Source organism: Netta rufina (genome assembly GCF_964035555.1).
Source record: "Netta rufina genome assembly, chromosome: 30".
NCBI classification, from domain to species: Eukaryota; Metazoa; Chordata; class Aves; order Anseriformes; family Anatidae; genus Netta; species Netta rufina.
This window is the reverse complement of record NC_140154.1, coordinates 425331-442366: the sequence shown is the minus strand read 5'-3', so window position 1 is coordinate 442366 and position 17036 is coordinate 425331. Positions and strand designations below refer to the sequence as shown.

Genomic DNA, 17036 nt, shown 5'->3' with positions numbered 1-17036 from the left:
GCCCCCCCAGAGCCCCCCGGCCTTCCCGGGCCCAATCCTGCTCCCACCGGCGTTAATTACCCACCGCTCGCTAATTAACGGCCGCGGGGTTCGCTCCTCCTGGACACGGCCAGGCTGCCCGGGGCTCGGCGGGGGGGGGGGGGCACGGTGAGGAGTCCCTCGGCCGCAGCTCCGTTAATTGCGAATGTTAATTGTTAATGGCACCACGAAGGCAAACGAGGGACGCAGGGAGAGCTCCCGGCCCGCTAACGAAGCGCGGGTAATTAAATTAATGACGTCTCCAGCCACCACCTCAAATCTGGACGCTCCCCCCCCCCCCCTCCCGGGGGGTGCTGTTGATTTCATTCAGCTTCGTTTCTTTTCAAGGTGAATTCGTGGAGAATTGAGCCCCTGCGGAGCCCCCACGCAGCCGCTCGTTAGGGATTAACGAGGAAAAGGCCAAGGGGTGGAACATCACAGCCCCCAGGGCACGCAACGCGCCGCTTACCTCCAGGACAGCCACAAGAGCAAAAAATACGATTTGTGCCTCAAAACCGCGGCGGTGCCCTGACTCCTTCTGGGGACAGGGGGTGGAACCTGGAAAGGTTTCAACGGGGGCTGAGAGATGCCCGGGGAACACCCGGCCCTGTCAGCGCAGAGCGAGCGCTGAATGCAAACGGAAAGGCGTAATTGGTGAGAGATTTAATTAGAACAGAGATTTCATTAAAACAGGGATTTCATTAAAGGAAAGCGAAGATGTGACAAGTGAAACTGCAGCCGTCTGGGGCTCAACAACGTCATCACAAACAATCAACCCAAATAGAAGGAAAAAATCATCGTGTTGATTTAAACTTTGCCTGAGGATCGATTCTGGGCCGCGGGAAGGTCCCGGCAGCACCCAAAACTTTGTGAAATGGCACAAAACCAGCGAGCAGGTGCCAAACACGGGGGCAGCTTTGGGCGAGGGCTCCGCGAGGGAGCACATCCCGCCTGCAAAGCCGCAGCTCTGCCCCTCGCCTGGCCCAGCCCGGAGCAGGGAGCGCTCAGCACCAGCAGGAGCCGTGCTGGGCAGGAGCAGCCCTTCCCAGGCTGGCCACAACTTCTTTTTTTTTAAATATAAAAATTTCGGAGGTACCTAAAAGCACAGCACCAACCCCAACGGCGGCGATGTCTTCAGCTGGAGCTTCCCGGGTGCTTGGAGCCGCGGGCCCAGTGCTCAACCCCGCAGAGCTCCCCGGGGGCAAAGCCTGGGCTCTGCTCCCCGGCCCCCATCCTGCCTGGTCCTGCGCCAAGCCCGGCTGCCGGGGGGGTTCCTGAGGTCCTGAGGTCTCCGTTAACGGCTGCGCTGCCGGCGTCATCGAGCCGTGACCGAGTCCGAGTCGACGTTGTTGAGGAGGAAGAGCTCGGGGCGCATGGCGAAGCCCAGCTGCTGCTGGAAGAGGCAAAGGAGAAACAGGTCAGGGCTGGGAACCGCGGCGGCCGCAGGACTCGGAGCTTTGGGGGGGGGTTTCTCTTTTTTTCCCCAAATTTCTTACGTACTGCATCGTCAGAGCGACTTTTTTGCCAAACAGGAGAAAATAAAATATTAGGGCTCTTGTAAAAAATGAAAGATTAGGGCTCTTGAAGATTGGCTGAGCTGTTAATGGCGCTAGTTAATTGCAATTGTTTAATTAATCTGCAGGGAGCATCACTGGAATCACTGAGGCCACGCGCAGCTTGGGAAGGGGCCACGGTGCCTTCTGCCACTGCGCTGACCATTGCTTAAGACATGGGATCGCTAATTATCTGCTAATTAGGGGTTAAAGCAGAGGAAGGCAGAGCTCGATGCGCCACAAACAGCCGCTGCTGTTTATTAAACCGCTCCAGCCCCGGGGCACGTCTACACGCTGCGATGCTCCGCAATCGCCAGTTTTGTCTGCAGAGCATCCCCTCGGCAGCTTTAATTCAAACGAGGAGGGAAATTAATTGAGTTTTGGGTGTAGATAAGCCTCAATTAGCACGATGCAATCACAGTCTGGGTAGGGTTGTGTGACGGCAGCGGGGTTCGGGGGGAGCAGCCCCCCAGGCACTGCTTCACCCCGCTGCCGGCACCAACGAGCGCGTTGGGCTCTGTCCACGTGGCCGGGCGCCCACCACGCTGCTTGGGAGACTTCATTTTTGTGCTCGATTCAATCAGATTTGGCTCAGGAGATTCGGCTGCAGCCAATCAGACCGGCAGGCTCGGCGGGACTTACCACGAGCATCTTACCAGACAGACACAAAACCTAAACGGCATTGGCTAGGGTAGCGGAGCAGGCTTACAAAGCAATCCTTCCTCTTCAAAAACAAAAAACAAAACCCAAACAAAGCTCCCCGAGAGCCAGGAGCAGCGCCCAGCTCCCTCGGAGGGGATGGGGAGGCCGTGGAGGGTTGGGTGGCCCCAGGTCAGAGCAAATGCGGACGCCAAAGCAGGAGCTGGCGCTGGCCTGAGGCAGGAGGAGGGGGCACGGGCAGGTGGCAGCTTCGGCCTCTGTCTGCAGAAGGGTTTTAGACCCCAAGGGACAGTTAGCTCGGTCGTTACACGAGCCTGTCCCATCCCGCAGGCACAAACCCTTCTTCTGTTAGAGCCACGCGCGGCTCGCGCCTCCGACCAACCCCCCAAAAAAGAGCCGAGGAGCCAAGTGGAAAAAGTATCTGTCTTTTTAATCGAAAACGTTAGTTTGTACAAACTGGGTCAAAGGCAGATACGGGGAAAAATCAGGGTCACGAGGAGCAGGAGCCACGAGGGACAGCGTGATGCAGAGACTCCTGCTCCGAGCTCCGGTCGGCACGTTACAACGTCAGCAGAGCAGCCAGGAAAATCCCCTCTGCAGTCACAACCCCAAAATCCCAAACAGACGAAATCAGAGATGATCCAAACAGCACAATTACACGAGTCATCAGCCAAGGAAGGCAGACCCCCCGCCGCTCACAGACGGGTTCAGGCTCTGGCTTTTTGTTCGCACCCTGGGCCAGGGGGGTTTAGGCACAGAACCCGCGGGAGCTGCGGTAGGGGCGTTAATTCCAGCTGGAGTTCCCGTGCGCTTTTTGTTTTCTAACGCCTGCGATTTGAGGGGGGAGCAAGTAAAGCTCAGCTGGCTTTGTAAAGGGTAGGAACGGCGTAAACGGCCCCGTCCAAGCTAAAATGGAGCCGCAGCACCCTGTGGTGGCTTTTGGCATCGTGTCACCTGCTTCTAACACGTCCCCAGCATCTCCCCTGTGCTCCATGCACCCTCTGCTCCCTGCCCTGCCCTGCGCCTGCCTCCCGTGCCAGCTCTGCCGGTGCAACCAATTCTGGGACCTGCGGCGTGTCCCCAATGCGCCCGTCACCTTCTGCAGGAGAGCTCCGTGTAGGAGAACCACGAGCAAAACCAGGGCTCAGCTGCCTGCAGAGCGTGTCCCAGCGAGGCCCCTCCGAGAGCCATCGCCGCCCTGCCAGCAGGGAGCACCCAAGAGGGTGCTGAGAGCCCTGAGGAGGGCCCGGAGCCCGGCCTGAGCCCACGTTTTGTGAGAGCTGAGCCCTGCGAGGGGCCGGGGAGGGCAGGCAGAGCTGCCAGCAGCTCTGTTCAGTGCAAGCGTCTGTGGACGCAGGCTCTTTGCTGACACCAAACCATTCGTGCTGGGTCCTTCAGATCCACGAGAGCAGCTCTGTACCTAAAGATCTTCGTGGAGCTGTGCCCTGACAGTGCTACATCTCCCAGATAAGGGGAGAAACCTCACCAATAAGCCCTGCCTTCCAGTTCCAGCACGGTTTTCATGATCAAATCAGACAGAGGACACCTAACTGAGGCCACGCAGGATGTAACCTCACAACTCATCGCCTGCCTTGTCTCATCCGGGGAGCCGAGGGTACTGCTCTCGGCACCGTCAGACTGAGGCTGCCTCCCAGGTGAAGGGTTGGTTCTCCCCAGGGGATAAGGGAACGCGTTCCGTGCTGACAGAGAAGGGCAGCGAGGGAGGTCACGTAGTGAGCTTAAGAGAGGATTTGCACATCAGGCCCTGAGGTTGTGTTACAGCGATGACCGCACCGAAGGCTGATGGCACGCCCTGCAATGTGACCCTGTGAGCCACACGGCAGGGACTTTTGAGAACTGCAGTGTTTCCATGAATCACAGCCATAGGAAATTCATTCACAAAACCATAAATAACCAGACAGATTAAAACTCTTTTTTTTTTTTTTTTTTTCCTTTGCTGATCACCAAAATCACGTGCCAGGCGAGTTCAAAAACCAACATGATCATGCTAACGGCGAGGCTTCCTGTCCTTACGCCAGGGGACGCTGCTCTGGCATCCCAGCTGCCACCCACACGGGAGCTGCAGGTGGCATTCAGCCTCACGGCAAATTGGAGATGTTTCCCCTCGGTATTTTCAAGCGAAACATCAAATGCAGTCGGCTCACGATCCAGAGCCGTGAGCTGACTGCAGAGGTAGACCCTGAACGTAGTGTCACTGCAGGAGCATCCTTCCGACGTGGCCCGAAGGGCACACTTGGAATTTCCTAGCTTATTGCTCCTTTGATTCTGCAGCTGAGACCCAGCAATTACCTGGGGCTGGCTTCTCACTGCGCTTCAGAATTTCTGCTACTTGGATTAAAAGGCAAGGAGAGGAGAGAGCCTGCTGGCTGTAATGCAAAAACAAGGGGCTGAGGCAGGGCTGAGCCACAACGAGGAGTCAAGGCAGCAGCACTGCACCCTGCCCTCTGCTACGTGTTAGTGTCTGCAAGCAGGCAGCCCGCGTGCGGGTCCTGTCGTGCTCAGCGCCGCTCTTACGGCCGTGATTGGAGGCGTTCAGCAAAGAAAACAACTGACTTCTTAGTATTTTTAGCAGCAACGCATTTCCCAGTATGTACATCTGATTTCCCACGCGACAAGCAGAGAACTGCACCAGTAAATCCCTGTGCAAACCGCACATACACTTGGATCTGTTCACACGGTAAACCATAGAAACGCACTGGCTCTGATGGCTACTCGCTGCGGAGGGGCGCCGCGGCTACTTGGCGGCGTGCGACGGGGACTCCTCCGTCAGCAGGGTCCGGGTGACGCTTACCGTTTTCCCGCAGGCCAGGAAGGAGACGCCCAGAGCGATCAGGCACAGCCAGGTCTGCAAGAGAAGGAGGCGCCGGGGATCAGGGAGACCCGGGGTGCGCGGCCCGTTGGGATAACAGCTAAAGAAACGGCCCATTGGAACAGCAGAAGAGGAGTTCAGAAGCAAAGCAAACAAGGCACCGATGGCATTTTGCACCTCTGGCATTATTACATGTTCTCCCCTCAGTTTGCACCTGCTGTGGCTGGTAAATGCTCCCTTTGGGGAGCAGCCAAGAGAATTGCTACAGGAACAGCTGAAAGGGCCGGGGAGAGGCCGTGCAGGTGCAGCACAGAGGGTTCCCGTAATCTGGCCACAAAAGCCTCAATTTCCCCATCTGCTCTGACTCCCTGGCAGAGTTTAATGCCTGCCAAACGTGACAATGTTAACACAACGGTGAAAAAATGAGTCCGTTGAGTGTCCCCCCTACAGGGACCCCCCCAGACTTACCAAATAGGCGACGAAGGACAGGTAGACCACGCTGAGAAGCGCCGCCCCGATGTACAAACCCAGGTGGTCCAGAGACCTGACGTAGTCCACCACGAAGTACATGTTGATGCTGCAGATGAGAAGGATCATCGCACCGCCGCCAATCTTCCAGAACCTGCCAGCAAAATCAGGGCACAGGGGGGGTGAAACGGAGGGGCCACGCTTGCATCCGGAGGGTCGGGAGGTGAGGTCAGAAAGGCGTGCCTGAGAAAGCGACGCGCCTTCTCCGTCCCCTCCGTACTTACAGTCCGTTGGCGAAGTCATTCATGACACTGGACAGGCTGGTGAACGTCAGGACCGGGATCAAAGCGAAAGGAAGCTGGAACATGCAACAAAAGGCAGAAGAAAGAGTGGAAATGGTTTGGGTTATCTCGGCGCGGACAAACACCGCTCGCAGCTGACAGCATTTCCCCACGGCTATTGTAAAGCGAGTCAAAGGGACTTCCCCTGGCTGGAAAAAGGAAGCAATCTGAAACCCTGGCGGAACCTCTTCACCTCCCACCACAGACCAGAATCAATCAACGCTAACTTCTCTGCGCGGCTCAGCACCAGAGCCCGAGGTGTTCAGGGCTCCACGTGCTGTTCTGAGCCCCGTCCCTCACCTGGAGGCTCATGAGGATGTTTAAGAAGTCGTTCATGCCCGTCAGGTGCTGCACATCCTGAAAGATGGCCACGAAGAGGGTGGGGGTGATGGCGATGGAGCGGGTCAGCAGCACCCGGGCGAAGCGGGACCAGCGCAGATTCAGGAAGCCCTGCAGAGAAAAAGAGCAGCTGTGGGTGAGAAGAGCAAGGAGACATCAAGTGTGTGGGGGGAGTGAGGGCAGGATGAAAAGCTGACTGGTTTGAAAGGCACGTAAGGGAATTTCACAGAGTTTCCGTGTGTTCAGTGAAGGGAAATGACCAAAATTAGCTGTAAAGGTTCACGAAGAGGGAGAGCAGGGACAGAGGCAGCTGTTAGAGTGCTCAGTACCTCCATGACAAACTGGCCGGAGTACGTCCCGGTCATTGTTGAGCTCTGGCCTGCAGCAAGGATCCCGATTGCCCAGATGTAGAGAGCAGCGGGGCCAAAGTAACAGCCCAGAACGGCGCCCTGGAACAGAGATTTGCAGGTTCCCATCTGCTTAGTCCCAAGTAAATCCCCCGTGGCCAGCGCTTCCCATCATGGGCATGGAGTTGGAGCAGAGGCAGTGATCCATTTGGAGAAGGAAAAGCTCTCCCCACATCTGCTGCAAGTTAGGCAACACCCCGCGGGCTCCCATTGTAAGAAAGGGGATTCAGGATGGATTTAAGGGAAAACTCTGTCATGGCCAAGCTAATAAAAGAGGGCAAGAGGCAGAGCGGGGGTGTCTCCGGGGTCAGGTTAGATGCAGTTCAATTAGCAAAGGGATTGATAATTGTGCTTGGGCAAAGGGCGAGGCTCAAGGACCTCCTGAGCCCTCTTCCAGCTCTGCTTTCAGCAACCTCCCGTCTCTGTTTACCCAGGAGGGGCAGCTCTTAACAGCCAAGGTTGTCCCGCCCCGCAGCTCCTCACCCCTTTGTAGATGTCCACCGCCAGCGTCTCGTTGTTGTTGGGGAAGAGGGAGGAGTGGGGGCTGCTGGAGTTGGCGCAGACCTCGTGCTGCAAGGAGACAAGGGCAGGCGGCTCGACCGGCTCTGCAGGAGCGCCGGGGCCCCTCGGGCTGGTTTACACGGGCAGCTTCAGCACCCGTCATCTCCCCCCCCCAGCAACACGCAGAATAAGCGGGCTCTGCTTGACACGGGGGCACTGAGAAGGCTCAGAACCCCCCGCAGCAGCCCCACGGCTCGGCATCGGCCCAGGAATCACAGCCGTGCCCCAGCCCCACTCACCACATCCGCGTTCGTCTTGTCAAAGAAAGCCTCGGCGAAGACAGTCACCACAAAGATGTTGATGATGAAGGAGACAAAGAGGGCTATGCAGGACTCGATGAAGAAATACTTGTTAGCCTCTCGGACTTCCTTCTTGTTTGCACGGTTCACTTGCCGGGACTGAAAGGGAGATGGTGACAACAGCAGGTCTGAGAAATGGGAACTGGATACTCCACTGCTGCTAACCCTGAGCACATTCTATGGGCCCGGCAGTGGGACACAGGTCACCGAAAGTATGGAGAACATGCTGAAGGGAAGCAAAACTACAAAATGTGCAGAACAAGCAATGAGTTGGCAACTAAAATGCTGACAGCCTTGTCAGCGTGGTTGTGCTAGCTCAGAACCTGACACATCCGACGTCCCGGGACCCAACCAGCCTGCGGTTTCTGCGTCCCCACGTGCTGATAAACGCTGGCCCCCAGAGCTCCGTGGCTGTGACCACTCAGCACCGCACACGGCGTTCCCCTCTCTGCATGGCGCAGAGCAGCTGCTCACCTTGACCAAGGCAGAGTGCAGGTACATGTTGTGGGGCATGATGACGGCGCCCACGATGCCCACGGCTTGCTCCAGCTGCGGCGTGCCGCAGTTCTGGCAGTAGGGGATGAAGAGCCCCTTCAGCAGCTGCTCCTGGTTGGGTTTTACGGTGATGTACTGGGCACAAACACAAGAAAGGGGGATTTTTAGCGTGAGGTGCATCACGCAGCAGCTTGGACCTTGGCCCGCCCATCTGAAAACACTCAAAAAACAAAATGTGGGCACCCCGGGGAGGCTAAACCACACTGTGGCAACCCTGTGCCGCTTAGTAAAGGCAGGGCTTCGCTGAGCAGCTCGCGCTGCAGCGTGCACAGCAGCTGGGTGACAGCCTGACCCCTCTGTACGGACCCAGCTACAAACAGCCTGCATTTTCCAGCTGGAAATACCTCGTATCCGAACGTCAGAGCCATGATGGTGATCAGAAAGCCAAAGAACGCCTCCAGTTTTCGCAAACCTGCAAAGAGAAAGAGACTGTCAGCGTGCTCGGGAGGGCCGAAGCCGATTTCCCTTCCAGGATTCTGCCGGAGGAATTACCGTATTTGTCCAGGAAGAGGAACACAAAGGTGTCAGCGATGGTGATGAGCACGCCGCCCCACAGCGGGATCCTGCAGGCGGTGAGAGCAGGCGTCAGCTGACGAACACCCCCCCGCCTCCCCCACCAGCACTTCGGGGTCAAAAATCTCTTCTAACTTAGGCCATCTGTTTGGGGAAGGAACCACCTTGTGAAGGGGTTTGTTTGCAGTCTGATGAGAAGTTTGCCCACACGGGACAAAACCCCGGAGGTTTATTTTCTGCACAAAGCAGCAAATAAGCAGCTAAGAGCTCAGCATAGCTCTGATAAGATTTTTTTCCTCAGATCTAGCGAGCAAACTGCACGTCTGCAGCAAGGACAGGAGCGAGCGAGACTTCAGCAGCAAGCTGGCACAAAAAGGGAGCTGCCTTTTCTGTTTTGACTTCCCACCTTTGTGGCCAGAAAGGGCCATCTTCCTGGCGGTCCTTTACTGGGAATACAAAATTTGCCAGCGAGGCTGCAGCCCAGTTTTCGGCACGTATCAATTACAGCTCAGATAAAAGGCAGCCACCCACAGCTCTCCTTCGAGCCCGAGTAAATCGGGCACCAGCGGCTGAGTCATCTGGGACAGAGAGCCAGCACAGCGTGGGTGAATCACCCTCCCCAAAGAGCTTATTTCGGGAGCTTTATAGGAAATAACCGAGCACATTTGGCACGCACGATGTCCCTTTCTTAATCCTAGAGGGGGGGCACTCATTTCCTGCGTCCCTGTGACGACAAACCCGACTCACTTCCCCATTGACAGCAGGTTGATGGCGATCGCCGAGCCGATGACTTCTTGCATGTCGGAGCCGATGATGGCGAGCTCCACCATGAGCCACAGGATGATCCGAGGAACCTGGGGGGCAGAAACATCAGCATCGACAGCAAGAGGGAGCAGCTCGCTTCTCCCTGTCATTTCCACGAGGAATGTGTGATTATGGGGCCTGCCCACTCGGGCCCTGTTGCTTTTCCCTGCGTTGCTGCTTCCACACCGAATGAAGGTGCGGGAAACACGCTGCCAAGCGGCACTCGGGGCTGGTCTGGGGCAGAAATGCAGGTTACCTGTGGCAATCCCCAGGGGAGGCTCCCGGGTCACTTATATAACCCCAATTACTCGCCTCAACAGATATGGCACGTTGCGAGAGTGAAACCAGCCGGCTCTGCCTGCTGAGGAGCCGGGGGCCCTCTCGCACGGTCACGCCGCAGTCCCGAGGGTTTGGGGACACCGCCGACTTCCCCAGCCGCAGCGGAGGGCGACGCACGGCCCCGCCGGCTTCTGCAGCAGGGGGATGTACCGCGAGGAAAGGGGCTGGTTCTACAAATGCCATCTCTCTCCTCGTGATGCCTTGTGCTTATCTAACCGACACGGATCTCAGCTTGCCTCCGGTACTTCGGGAGGGAGGATCCAGGCAGAGCAAATGAAATCAGGGTGGTTTTTGTTTTTTTTTCAGGCTCTGTCTGCGATTCACTGCCAAGTGCCAGGACACTCACCACACCTCCCTCCTCCTGCAAACGGGGAAAACACCGACGGGACCTCAAGTGTCCCTGAGCCGCCTCCGACCCACCCAGGCTCTCCTTCACTGGGGCAGCTCTCGGGCTGCGCTGAAAGCCTCTCTCTAAACCTGCCTCCTTCCAACCATGCAGAAGAAATCCACTTAATCCCCCAGCTCCCCGAACAATAAAGAGACGAGACTGAAAACGTATTTTAGCAACCCAAAGACCTTCTCCCACGGAGGATTTGGCACCGTGAGTGGTGGCAGGGGGGGCGGAAGAGCCCCCGGGCAGCGGAGCACCCACCTTCTGGTACTGCCGGTGGCAGACCTCGGCGAGGTGCAGCCCCGTCACCACGCCGAGGCGCGCGGCCAGCCGCTGCAGGAGCAGCCCCATCACCGTCGCCATCAGCAGCACCCACAGCAGCTGGGGAGAGAGGAGGGCAGCAGTGGGTGCCTGGGTGCAGCAGGGTCCCTGCATCCCGCACCCGCCTGCTGAATCAGAACGGTTTTATTTAAAAAAAAAAACACATTATGAGCATTTGGAGGCTTTTTTTTTCGGGCTTGGAGCTGGCACGGGAAGGATCCAAATGCTGCAGAGGGCACGGGGGTGCCTCGTTTCCCCCTTCCCCACCCCCCCCAGGCTGCTTTCAGCCCAGCACCCCTGCCCCAAACCAACCGGGGGCACCGTTTCCAGCGCTTCCCTCCCCGGTTTCCCTGCTGACCTTAAATCCTGCCACGGCCCCAGACTGCAAGTCCGACTCGATGTTGCCCGGGTCCAGGTAGGCGATACTCATCAGAAAGCCCGGCCCGGTGAAAGCCCAGAGCTTGCGGAAGCTGAAGCACGAGTGCTGTGATGGGGAAGGACGGGGACATCGGTGCCCAGCTCTGCCACGGGGACGTGGCGTGCCCCAGAGCACCCGACGGGCCAAAAGTTTGGGTGTTCATCGCCCCGGGCACAACCCAGCAGGGAGATGAAGCTGAAATGTCAGCCCCGTGCTCCAAGAGGGGGACAAAGCCCCCATTCGTGCGCTCCCTTGCCCTGATAAGGGAACAAAGAGCCAACCTCCCCTCCCTCGGGCTTGTAACCCAGGGATTTCTCTGCTCGTTGGCAGCTCCTGAGCCAAATCACCTGGGATGAATCATTAACCCCAGGGCGAGCTTGGAGACCCCCCTGGGGCACGCTCCCAAGCTGCACACCGATGCAGCCGGCACCCATGGGTGCTGCTGACCCCTGGCACCCAACGCCTGCAGGCCTTTTTCCACCCCTGTTTCCCGCTGGGGAGGCACCCACCGTCTCATCCTCGGGGATGGGGATCTTGCTGTCGAAGTAGGTGGTGAAGGGCTCCTCCGAGGAGGTGTCCGCGGGCTGCAGCGGGTTCCTGCTGCCAGAGATGGTGCTGATGCCGTCCCCGGAGCCATCCTCTGGGGGGAGGAACAGAGGAGGAAAGGAAGGAGAGAGTGAAAAACCTCCCGGGGAAACTTGGCAGAGGCTCTGCAAAGCAAACCTTGCGTGTCCTGGCCTTGCAGCTGGCACGGGGCGGGCTCTTTGTGAAGACAATCAACAAAAAGAGCAGCGGGCTCCAAACCTGCCTCTCTGCGCCCCCCTCCCACATGTTTTTTTTTTAAAATCCCTTGCCACGCAGCAGTTTGGGGGCACTGCTCAACACCAGGGCAGCCCCAGTGCGTGACCGGAATCATCGGGGAGCCAGAGCCAAGAGCAAGGAATCCTCAAGGAGCGGAGCCGCTGCTGCTTCCATAGAGAACTCGCCCCGAGCTGCCCTGGCAGGAGAGTTTTCGGGCCGGTTTCTACTTGTGAGCGGGGTGTGCGGGGTCACCTTGGCAAAGAAACTGCAAATTCCTGCCCCTCAGACCCATAACAACCCGTGAAGACCCCCTGCCACCAGCCAACCCCCCCCCGCCCAGCAGTGCAGCGGGGCCGTACTCACTGCTGCTCTCCGTGCGTGGCATTCTGCTCCCCAGCTCCCGGCCCTTGGAAGGGGCCGGCCGCCACCGGCCGCTCTTTTACCAACTTTCCTATTGCATCATCAGAGCAAACTGCAGCCCGACAGCTCCTCCTTCCTCCCGGCCTCCTCCCGGCCTCCCAAAGACCTCGCGGCACGTTTGCATAATGCCTCTGGAGCCAGCCAAGCGTGAGGAGAGCCGACGATGCTGGGCTGCCCGCGTTGAGCAAGGCTGGGCGAGCCCCAGGCTTCAGGGCTTGTCCCCGCGCGTGGGGCAGAAACGGGCACACGCTGACCCCTCGGTGTTTTTTTTTTTTTGGTGTTTTTTTTGAGAAGCAGGGGGTGATTGGAGACGCGCGGGGGGCGCTTACCGTCGGGCGTCCTCAGGTCCATGTCGGAGGTCCCCATGGCTGAGCCCTGCTGGTGCCCCGGGTCTAGATGGGTCCTGTTGGCTGCGAGGAGAGGGGAGGTTTGGTTACTGCAGGTGCTGAGGAGGAGAACGAAATCCCCCGGGAGAGCGGCCGGCAGGGACAGGGTTACTTCCCCCGGGAGCTCGAGGAGGGAGCAGAGCACCTGGCAGCTCCCCACGCCTCTTGTGAAACCCCAGCTACGGAAACTAGAGGGGAATTCCCTCTGGGTGCACAAAAACCGCATTCCTTCCCTCCGGGCAGGGGTGTGGGATCCACACCGTGCCCTCACAGGCATCCCGGGCTCTCCTGGGAGCAGGACGCGGCCCTTGCACCATTGATCCGGGCAGAAAGGCGCCGGGAGCTGGGGCAGGAAGCACAAAGCTGGCCCCAAAAGTCAACCCCGGAGCCCCACGGACACCTCGACGCACCACCAGCGCCTATCGTAGCGACGTGAAGCTCTCATCTCCGCCAACGACCCCGTGCATTAACGGGGGATTTCCTCATAATATGGAGACATCAAAGGACAACATTCAAGAACAATTCATTTTAAGCGATTCCAACCCGTTTTAGGTTTGTGAAGATTCACTTGCTGCTCCCCCAGCAGCACCAAACCCCCAGCTACGAAGGCGATCAGCGAGCGAGCCCGACCACAAAAATAACCCGGGGAGGGCAGCGAGACCCCTCCTGCCCGGGGGAGCCACGGAGCCTTCCTCCCACGCACGCTTCCACAATTTCCTTCCTTCTAGGCTCACGTTGAAAGCGCTGCCCTGAGGGCTCCTCGGATCAGCCTTCGGCACCAAGCCGTCTTTTCCCCGGTTCCCCGTGGAGGAGCAGCTCTTGCCTCGGCTGCCGGCCCCGCAAATGCTCCCTGCACGGGCACCGGCGAGGAGGAGGAGGGCGAAGGCTGGGCACGGCGCTGCCTGACCCCGATATCTCCTCACCAAACGCGGCCCCACGCAGGCGGGGGCCAAACGGGCGCCGCTATCTCTGCCGCGAGCTCCTCGGTTTGGAAGTGATGTGGGGGGCTGGGGCTCGGCCTCGCTCCTACCCCCGGCCCCCGTGGGTCTCACCGGCACCGCCTGGCTCTGGATTCACCGCCTGGCTCCGGATTCACTCCGGATTCACCCCCAGGCACGGCAGCCGCCTTCCCAGGAGGAAACCCGCTTGGAAACAGGGCAAGGAGCCGAGGATATCGCGCAGTTGCTCTGCTCTGAAGGCAAAGCCGCTGCTCCTGCTGTCCGGGCTTTTGATGCTCGTCCTTTTGCTGATGGAACTCGCCCCTTTGGGGCCGTTCTCCCCGCTCGCCGGAGGCAGGGCCGTGGTCTGTCACGAGGGCTGCACGCTCGGTGTGGGTTATCGCTCAGCCCCAGTCCCACGCTGGGAGCAGTTCCTGCCGCCGAGGTTGTGGCATTTGCTGTCGAGCTTTGATGTTGCTGCTTTCCTCGGGCACCGTTAACTCTCCCGGAGCACCCCAGAGCCCTACGGGGCCAGCCCTTTGTGCAATGGTGCCGAGCATCCGGCCTCATTCCCTAAGGATGCTGCAGCCCTAAAAGGATCACCCACAGCAGCAGAGGGGACTGGAAACCAACCCCTCGCCCTCCTGCTCCAGATCCAGCCCCTGACCACCTTCTGTGCCCACCCAGTGCCACGGCAGCACCAGCTAGGGACTAAAACTGTGATTCTGGGGCAAAACCCCATGGCATTGCCTGCTTTGGTTCTGCGGGATCCCCTGCACGCCCGGCTGAGAGCTCTCACCTGCAGGTTCGGCATTGCTCAACCCTCGGCCGCGCCACCAGGTCGCCCGGTTGCCTGCCGGGTTAATGAGGCGAGCTCCTCCCTGCTAATTGCACCGGGAGAGGCCGTGGCCAAGGCCAGGAGGGCACCAAGCCACCCCCGACCCACTGAAAAGCGGCGGCCCCACGGCGGTGGCGAGGCTCAGGGCTCGGAAACGCCCTCCAAAAACGAGGCCGAGGGAGGCAGGCTGGGTCCAGGAATGCCGGGCAGCACGAAACGAAGAGACATGGGGCCGGGAGGACGACGGGAACGCGGCCCCTGTGGTGACGGGGTCACCCCAATACCCAGTGGGGTCACCCCAATACCCAGTGGGGTCACCCCAATACGCGGTGGGGTCACCCTGATACCCGGTGGGGTCACCCCCAGCACCCAGTGGGGTCACCCCCGTCAGCTCCGGCCCCCCCCCAGCCCGGTGCCAGGCTCCAGCCCCTGTCCCGAGGCGGTGCCGGGGCCCCCGCGCTGCTCACACCCAGGGGGAGCCCCCCCGGGGCTGGGCGTTCGCGGGGGTCCCCGGGTGGGGGTGCTGGGGGCTCAGGGATCGGGGGGGGACAGGGAGGGGGCAGCAACTTGGGTCTGGGGGCATCAGCCCCCCCCCGGCCTGACCCCGTCCCTCACCTGCTTTGGAGGGTCCCAGGGACCCCCCAGCCCCCCAGGGACCCCCAACTCTGCACCCCAGCCTCTCCCCAGCACCCCCCCCAGCCCCTCAGAGCTCCCCCAGCACCCCCAGCCCCCCCCCCAGCCCAGCCCCAGCACCCCAAGGCCCCCTCAGGGCCCCCTCGGGCCCCCCCCTCGACCCCCTCCGCCCCCCCCCCCCCAGCGCTCCCCTTAGGGATCCCCCCCCCATTGGCACCCTGAGGGGGGGCCCCCCCAAACCCCTCCCCGGCCCCCCAGGGCCCCTCCCCAGCCCCCCCCGGGCTTCCAGGGTTCCCCCCGGGCCCGGTCCCCCCGCTCACCGCCTCGGCCGCCCCCGGCCGCCCCCGCCGCCGCCGCCGCCTCATGCCCGGCCGCGGCCCCCACACCGGGCCGGCCGCGCTCGGGGCCGCTCGGCTCCGTTCGGCAGCGCTCGGAGCCGTTCGGGAACGCTCGGCTCGAGGCCGCTCGGAGGCGTTCGGCAGCGCTCGGAGCCGTTCGGCTTCGTTCGGCAGCGCTCGGCTCGGAAACCTCGAAGCCGTTCGGCTCCCTTCGGCTGCGCTCGGAGCCCCCGGAGCCGCTCGGCTCTGTTCGGCGCCGCCCAGCTCGGGAGCGCTCGGCTCCCTTCGGCTCCCTTCGGCTCCTTTCGGCTCCCTTCGGCCCCGCTCGGCTCCCTTCGGCGCCGGTGTCCGCGGACCGTCCCGGTCACAGTGACACCAGCGGGTCCCGGTCCCGGTGGCACCGGCCCGGCCCGGTCCCGAGGCTGAGCCCGCCCCATGCGGCGGCTGCAAGTCATCCGGAGCCATCAGACAACGCTGTTTTCTTTCTTTCTTTCTTTTTTTTTTTTTTTTTTTAAATAAAAAAAGCCTGGTTTTGGGTCCTGTTGTTTTTTCTGGCCGTTTTTCAGCAGAGAAACGCCGCGTTTCCAGCACTCCGGGCTGCTCGCGTGAAAAGTCATGCAGCAGTTCTCCCAAAGGCTCTGACGGGTTGTGCCGCACAGGCACCAAAAATGCCATCCACAGAACCACAGAATTGCCTAGGTCGGAAGAGACCTCAAGACCATCGAGTCCAACCTCTGACCGAACAATATCCCCAAAAACACCCGAACTGGAGAAAAAAAACCGTGTGGCCCAGCCATGGGGCACTCACCCAGCTCGCAGGCGGCGGGGCCGGGCTCCAGGCGGTGCCTGTGGGGCATGGCGCGAGGCTCGACGCCGTTCCTACTACCGGGTGCCCGGCCGCCGGCTATAAGAGGCGTCCCCACCCTGCTGCGCCCCGCGGGCAGAGTCCCCTGGGGGGATGTGGGTCCAGCAGCCCCAGCCATGCCCGTGCTATCGCCGGCCGAACACCCCCCAGGCGGCCGCGAGCTTTGATGCGGGCCTCTGCCGGTGGCCTTGCGTGCTCCCGGGCGGCGTTATCGTCTCCCGGCACAACTGAAAGGGTTTTTGGTGGAGCAGCGGGAGCGCTGCTGTAATTAGCGAGTGGGACCTGGACTCTGCTCCACCGGGGCTGTTTCACCGATTAGGGACCCAACCGCCGCCGCCACGCGTTTCCCAGCTGCCGGGACGTGCAGCGCTGATAAAGCGTTATCCCTCCGGGGCCGGATCAATACGGTGAATTATCACCGAGCCCCAGTGGCCCGAACCCCAGGGGTGCAGCGCGATAACCCCCGGCGTTGTGACACCGGCGAAAGGCCCCGGTGCCTCCGATAAGCAAGCGCTGAGTGCGCAGCCCTGCAGCAGCCAGCACGTAGGAGATGCTGGAGTGCGTGACCGGCCCCACGCACTCCGGCTGCGGCCGAGGGCGGCTCCGGGCCCTCCTCCGGGAGGTCGTTTCCTTTGGGAAGGCATCGCCCGGGGCCCCGGGGGGCTGCCGGGACGGGGCCCGGTGCCGGTGGTGCTGGGGAGGGTGACGGGGAAGGCACCGGGGGGCCAGGAGCAGCCATGGTGGCGGCGGGGCCGGTCCCTGCGGTGCTTGTAACGTCCACTGGGGCCCAACGGAGCCTGACGGGCTGGAGGCTTCGGTGCAGGACAGCGGGGGCCGGTGCCACCGGGGCCGGTACCGAGCAGGGGCAGCATCCCGGGGGAGGGGGCAGGCCCACGGAGCGGCTCCACGCCTCGCTGGGGGTTCCCGAGAGGCGGAGGAGAGCCCCGAGCCCCCCCCGGTCCCCCCCGCTCCTCCCGGGGCCAGCCCCGCACCGGGGAGC

General features: G+C 60.8%; 1 protein-coding gene across 5 annotated transcripts; it reads right to left on the bottom strand.

Annotated features, from left to right (window-relative positions):
• Positions 1 to 678: 678 nt before the first annotated feature.
• SLC11A2 (solute carrier family 11 member 2) lies at positions 679 to 16959 on the bottom strand. Of its 5 annotated transcripts, none has more exons than XM_084303595.1 (17): positions 16755 to 16959; positions 12368 to 12448; positions 11327 to 11457; positions 10758 to 10883; positions 10340 to 10459; positions 9292 to 9398; positions 8524 to 8594; positions 8376 to 8443; positions 7951 to 8106; positions 7417 to 7575; positions 7100 to 7186; positions 6539 to 6658; positions 6171 to 6320; positions 5814 to 5887; positions 5530 to 5683; positions 5044 to 5097; positions 679 to 1408 (listed from the first exon to the last, which is right to left on the bottom strand). In XM_084303595.1, exons 1-17 carry the CDS (start codon positions 16906 to 16908, stop codon positions 1334 to 1336), a joined length of 1887 nt encoding a protein of 628 aa, XP_084159721.1. In that variant the 5' UTR covers positions 16909 to 16959; the 3' UTR covers positions 679 to 1333. The 5 variants fall into 5 exon arrangements, with proteins under 5 accessions (XP_084159721.1, XP_084159720.1, XP_084159723.1 ...); XM_084303594.1 differs by having other exon boundaries at positions 679 to 1411; positions 16755 to 16958; XM_084303597.1 differs by having other exon boundaries at positions 679 to 1411; positions 4949 to 5097; positions 16755 to 16957.
• Between the last annotated feature and the right edge of the window lie 77 nt (positions 16960 to 17036).